Source organism: Frankliniella occidentalis, unplaced genomic scaffold (genome assembly GCF_000697945.3).
Source record: "Frankliniella occidentalis isolate FOCC.00 unplaced genomic scaffold, Focc_3.1 Scaffold44, whole genome shotgun sequence".
Classification (NCBI taxonomy): domain Eukaryota; kingdom Metazoa; phylum Arthropoda; class Insecta; order Thysanoptera; family Thripidae; genus Frankliniella; species Frankliniella occidentalis.
Window position 1 is genome coordinate 1,611,208 of NW_026267174.1, and position 5,671 is coordinate 1,616,878.

At 44.2% G+C, this 5,671-nt stretch overlaps 2 protein-coding genes across 12 annotated transcripts in view; one reads left to right on the forward strand and one right to left on the reverse strand.

The window, feature by feature from the left end:
* Positions 1–46: 46 nt before the first annotated feature.
* LOC113207177 (clavesin-2-like) lies at positions 47–2,879 on the forward strand. Of its 4 annotated transcripts, none has more exons than XM_052266973.1 (6): positions 47–216; positions 922–1,117; positions 1,211–1,647; positions 1,728–1,844; positions 2,199–2,304; positions 2,389–2,879. In XM_052266973.1, exons 2-6 carry the CDS (start codon positions 949–951, stop codon positions 2,529–2,531), a joined length of 972 nt encoding a protein of 323 aa, XP_052122933.1. In that variant the 5' UTR covers positions 47–216; positions 922–948; the 3' UTR covers positions 2,532–2,879. The 4 variants fall into 4 exon arrangements, with proteins under 4 accessions (XP_052122933.1, XP_026279387.1, XP_052122932.1 ...); XM_026423602.2 differs by having other exon boundaries at positions 925–1,117; XM_052266972.1 differs by lacking the exon at positions 47–216 and adding an exon at positions 251–403 and having other exon boundaries at positions 925–1,117.
* The window catches only part of LOC113207175 (RCC1 and BTB domain-containing protein 1), a 15,803-nt gene continuing 12,713 nt past the window's right edge, over positions 2,582–5,671 (reverse strand). For all 8 annotated transcript variants that reach the window (XM_026423595.2, XM_026423596.2, XM_026423597.2 and 5 more), the window contains 8 exons: positions 5,233–5,391; positions 4,892–5,145; positions 4,727–4,812; positions 4,476–4,633; positions 4,257–4,381; positions 4,075–4,172; positions 3,861–3,991; positions 2,582–3,070 (listed from right to left, as the gene is read on the reverse strand). In XM_026423595.2, coding sequence (XP_026279380.1) covers positions 2,930–3,070; positions 3,861–3,991; positions 4,075–4,172; positions 4,257–4,381; positions 4,476–4,633; positions 4,727–4,812; positions 4,892–5,145; positions 5,233–5,391 — 1,152 coding nt within the window. In that variant the 3' untranslated portion in view covers positions 2,582–2,929. The remainder of the gene's footprint in view (positions 3,071–3,860; positions 3,992–4,074; positions 4,173–4,256; positions 4,382–4,475; positions 4,634–4,726; positions 4,813–4,891; positions 5,146–5,232; positions 5,392–5,671) is intronic.

Below are 5,671 nucleotides of genomic sequence, written 5' to 3' on the forward strand. Positions count from 1 at the left end.
ACCCGGCCCCACCCCGCCCCACCCGACTAGGAGCTGGGCCCGTGCGCCCGCGAGGCGCGCAGTCACTTCGCGCCCAGGATCCCGCCTCCCCGCACTGCAGTCGGCGTGTTGCTCCCGCTCCCGCTGGCTTTCTGCAGCGTCTCAGTCAGCCTCGCCGCCGGCCGTGCGCCGCCGCCGCCGCACCGGTGTTGTGCCGTTCCCGCCAACCACCCGCCAGTGAGTACTCACTGTAGTGTATTTCAACTAGCGGAGGAAGAAAAATAGCAGTTAAAATATGAAAGGTCGATAGCTTCCCGCCTCTACGTCACGACGGTGGTTCAACCAATCAGGAACCTTTATGTTCTTCCCTCCATTCTTCTTGAGCGCTACGCGAAGTTGTCACGGCCAATAGTACAGTATGAGGGTAAGGTCCGTCTTTAGGGTGTGGGAGGGGGCCACCACTCCAGCAGTCTGTTGTGCACCCACCCTACCAGTCTACGATAATCTTCGGCAATATCTTGGCAATCGGACCCCGTGAGCTTTTTGCCTACATTCGGGGTGCAATTAGTGCATTTTGGGCGTTTTGCCTAGTTACAATCAATTAATGCCCCAAAAGCAAAATATTCGTCTAGCAATCTCTGGTATACACTCTACAATGGGGTTGAGGCCCGCTCGGTGGTATGGGTGCACCCTAGGTTGCTTGCCTACATTCAAGGATTTTGGAGCACGGCAGCACGCAGTTGCTAACAGTTCAGACGACTCACTAGATGCGACCGGCGCGGGGGAGGGGGGGGGGGTCGCCTCACAACCGGTCATACACTCAACTCTGTTCGCGGGCCTGGACTTTCCCGGTCACCGTTTAAATTCGCGGCCGCGCATTGCATTCCTTTCCACGTGCAAAAGTTTATCGCGGACACGATGAGAGCGCTGTGCTTCTTCCAGCAGGTCCTCCTACCCACAGCAGCCACCATGCCGGGCGTGGACTCTCACGACCCCGATCCTGTGCCGGACGTCATCAGCCCCAAGGACCTGAATGACCTCCTGAGGGAGATCGGTACCACGCCCGAGTCCCTGAAAAGAGACGCCGCCGCGCTGCGCGAGTGGATCGTCGCCGAGCCCCACCTGCCCAACGTCACGAGTACGAGCCCGACGACGGCATATGGCGCATATGGAAGTTGTGAACCCTGTGTGTCTCCGGCCCTGACTGATATTGGACGTGTCTTCGTTGCAGGTGATTTGGACGAATGGCTGGAGACGTTCCTCATCGTCTCCAAGAACTCGATGGAAAAGGCCAAAGCTCGGCTGGACAACTACTTCACCTGCCGCACGACGCTTGCCGACTGGTTCGTCGTGCCGCCGCCTCCAGAGGACAGGGGCATCATGGAGGACACCGACTACGTCCAGGGCGGGTACCTGCCCAGGCTCCTGCCGGGAGGCCTTTGCCTCTACTTCGAGAAGCCCGTGATGCCTCCTCACGGCAACTGGTCTCGCATCGACCTGTCCACCCACTACCGGCGGTCACTGCTGAACGTGGAGGCAATGTTCGGCCGCTGCAAGCCGGTTCGGGGGGTCGTCTTCGTCTACGACCAGAAGAACATCAACATGGGCGTCGTCACCACCCTCCTGAGCTCGTTAGGATTGTTCAGGAAGTGGATGGGTTGCATCCAGGTGAGGCTAGGCACTGAGGGCGAGGCGCAGTGCGGGAACAACCGGCCAGGGAATTCCCTAATAATGTTTGCTGTTTGCAGGACGCTATGCCTACCAACGTGAAGGCCATCCACCTCATCAATGGCACGGCACCTAATATCACGCGAATGCTCCTGAACGCTTTTACCCCATTGATGAAAGCGAAGATCGCCGGGAGGGTGAGTTTTAGACTGACTAGTGTAAGGTGTTGAGGTTCTTCCCCGGCACATGGGGATGCATGCGCAGCGCCCCCGAAGCGAATGGGATAGAGGGTAGGTCATCCGCGCCGTGTTTTTTTTCTGCTCATACTGTACCAGATTCATGCGTGCGGACGGGTTGCATACTCGCATGGGGCCATAAGGCGCCATGGCGAGCGACGATAGGCAAGCCCACCCGCACGTAGGAATCCGGTACAGTATGAACAGAAAAAACACGGCGCGGATCACCCACCCTGTACATCCTCGCTCGAAGGCGCAGGCGCTGGCGCTACCTATTCATACTGTACCCACACTTGTCACACTTCTTTTTTTCAGATAATTGTTCACGACAGTTTAAAAAGCCTGCACGAGCACATTGCTCCAGAATACTTACCGAAGGAATATGGAGGAAGTGAGGAAGCAACATTGAAGGAGATGGGCAGTAAGTACTGTACTAAACCCTTCCTGTTATCAAAGTTGAGAAGTGAGAAGGGTCCTATTAAAATATGATTTGTTTTCCTTTCAGCTGTTTTGGGAAACTTTATATTGAGTAAGAAGGAATGGTACGCTTCAAGAGCATGGATGAAAACTGACGAGAGTCTCAGGGCAGTCAAGAAAACTTCTGAATTTGGAATTGAGGGTTCATTTCGAAAACTGGAAGTAGATTAAATTGTAGGTGTAGATATTAAGTACAAACAGGTTAAATTATGACAAATTGATAGATTTAGCAAAAACATGTGTTACTTTATTTCATTAAAAATAACATAAAACAAAAACAAAAATAGCCTTCAAAATATTTGAAACTATCTATCTAATTATATTTTCTATTTCTAAAATAATGATGAATTATTGTATCACAGCCATATCAACAACACCCTAGAATTCTAAAAAATTAGATCATTGACTGGTCTATAGGGTGCTTCACACTATGACATTAAATCACCACAAAATTAATTGTAAAAACAAAACAGAAGATAAAAAGTACTGGACATCATGAAATAAAACAATAATTTCTTAGCTGACAAGCTTTTAAGATAACAGAGATCAAATAAACAAAAAAAACAAACTTAAGTTTTGAAAACACCGGCTTCTCCTGCTTTGACAATAAGTTCACGAAAAGTGTTTTCATCAAGAGAGCTAAACGCAACCGTTTGGCTCACTGCTGTCATGTGGTTCAAAATAAAATTGAAGCAGAACTTCCGCAGATCCTGTCAAAAAGAAAATAATGAGTGAGCAGGCAAAGATTAGAAAACACTTGTAGGGGTTAACTCATTCATAAGCTAAAATGAATTTTACTGAAGAGGAGCCAGAATAAACAAATGTGGACTGAAACATATTAGACACTTCCTTGCTGTGTATTAATGTAAAATGTCTAAGGTAAGAGGAAGACAAGATAGTAAAACAACAAACAGCTCTGATTTAGCTGAAGTACTTACTTTGATATTCCCTATCCTCCTCCACCATTAAAACTTTGTCAGGCTCATATTGCACCAAATCCGTCAAAATTACACAGCATGCTTCACATTTTCACATCATAACTAATGTCAGGATAGATAAAAGTACTTTCAATAAACCTACTTGCCATGCCTTGAGAAAAAGCTTCCCTTTACCAGACATAGCCAAGAGCAGAAAAGATGCAGATTTTACTCTTTCCACACTACCCAATCAAACCCAAACCAAAATAACTTCACACATTCTACATAAAATCAGAACATGAAATGTTTTAAAATATATTCAACCATAATTTTTTTTACAGCATTACATGAAACCAATGAAACAGCATGAGCAAAGCTTTTATATACACTCCAACAATAAGCCACCAATTCAAAAGCAGATCTTGAAATTAGAAAAGTATGTATGTGGATGTTTATAAGAAAATATTAACTAACTAGGTAAATGCCAGAAGCTTCCCCTTGGTAATCTCATTTACTATCTACTACTGACATTAGCAGTGCATCTGTAGCAGCAGCATGTTATGCGAATTGGTGTAGCACTGACCTCAGATTGGTGTGTAATTGCAGTGGAATAAAGAGTTGCAACATTTTCAACATTAACACCATGTTTTAATATTTGCTCACAGAGTTCTTTGAGCTGTTGCTCGCAATAGGCGTTAGCCAAATCAAGAAGCTCTGAAAGAGAGGATTTTGATATTTGTTTTAAATCCTAGGACTTCAGCAATCAAAATGAAATGAAAATAAATGCATAATCTCACCTAGGGCACATTCTGAAGCTATGACTAGTTCATCTGTGTACAGATATTGGAGGAAAGCCTTTATGACAGGATATGAAAACTGTTTTAGCTCCAAAACACTGTAAATTACCATTGAGAGAGGTTTAGTGAGATACATAATACAGTGTAGTTAATGAAACAATTATTTGAATATTTTGATTTACCTCTTTTTGTCTTCAGACCAGTGATCCTTGAACATGTTCCTGAAGTATTCACATCGAATTTTCAAAATCGATTTATGTACATGAATGTTTTTTCCATTAACCAAGATAGTTAAGTCACTTGTATTCTAGAAAGAAAATTACAAAAATTTACAACTGAACACAATAAGAATAAATAAACACACAGCAGATGTCAATGAACGAGTAATTGGAATTACGAACCTGATCATCAAAAGCCAAACGGAGCGAATCTGCTACACTCTGTGATGACTTTTTCTCTAATTGTATGGGTTTGTAAGTAACTTCAGTATCAGCGAAGCATGCAAAAACCTCATGCAAAGATGTAAAAGGGGTCTCCACTGGTGATGTGATTGTAAGACCTAGATGAAAAAAGAACTAATATAACATTAGGGACACATTATTGAGAATAGACAAATTTTGTTGGATGTGCAGGTCAAAAAATTATTGCTTGCCTTGACACTGGCCCCACATATATACTTTGTGTTGAGTTCGTGCAGCTGACATGTTATTGTAATGATGTGCAGCAATGTCCACAACTCTAAAAAATAAACATTTTTTTTTTTTTAAGGAAAAGTAAATATACTAGTAGCACAGTCTGTGTGCATTGGTGTACTTACCTCCCTATATTAGTGGCTACTTTGATCGGAGTTACACTATTGGTCTTATGTCCTGTTCCTAGTTGACCCATACTATTAGCACCCCATCCGTACAACTCTCCTTCATCAGTCAAGGCTAGGCAATGAACTAGACCACACATTACCTTGGTGATTACAACACCGACAAGACTTTGAACAAAGGCAGGTACCAACTGATTCACAACAGAATTGCCTAAACCCAACTGCCCATTTCCATTATAACCCCAGCTGTATACCTGAAAATAAGGTTTGTTAGAAAACTAAAAAAAAAAAAAAATCTCTCTCAACACTCAGTAAGTACATTATATCATGCCACATCGTACCTCTCCATTATCCAAAAGTGCATGGGTGCTTACTTGACCACATGCTACATTGACAACTTTGCGAGATGAAAGCGAATGGGTCACTCTCACTGGAGTACATTGGTTGCTTGTTGTACCTGATCCAACTTGTCCACAATTGTTTTCACCCCAGCCAAAAACCTTGTGAGAAAAATTTGGGTTATGGTTTGATGCACAGGGTAACACACAATAGTAACAAAAGCAATAAATTTTGTACAGTCAATTGGTCTAATATGGACTATGCGTGGAAATTTGGACCACCTCATTGTGGCTGCCATGGGATGGGGCATATTTTGGTACCTAAAAGTGTCCTCCTTAATTAACACAGAGTGGATTTATTTAAGAAAGACAGCTCGTGCCTACGACCTCGTCCGATTTAGCTGATATTTGGTGGACATGTTCCTCAACTGAATTGAAAAAA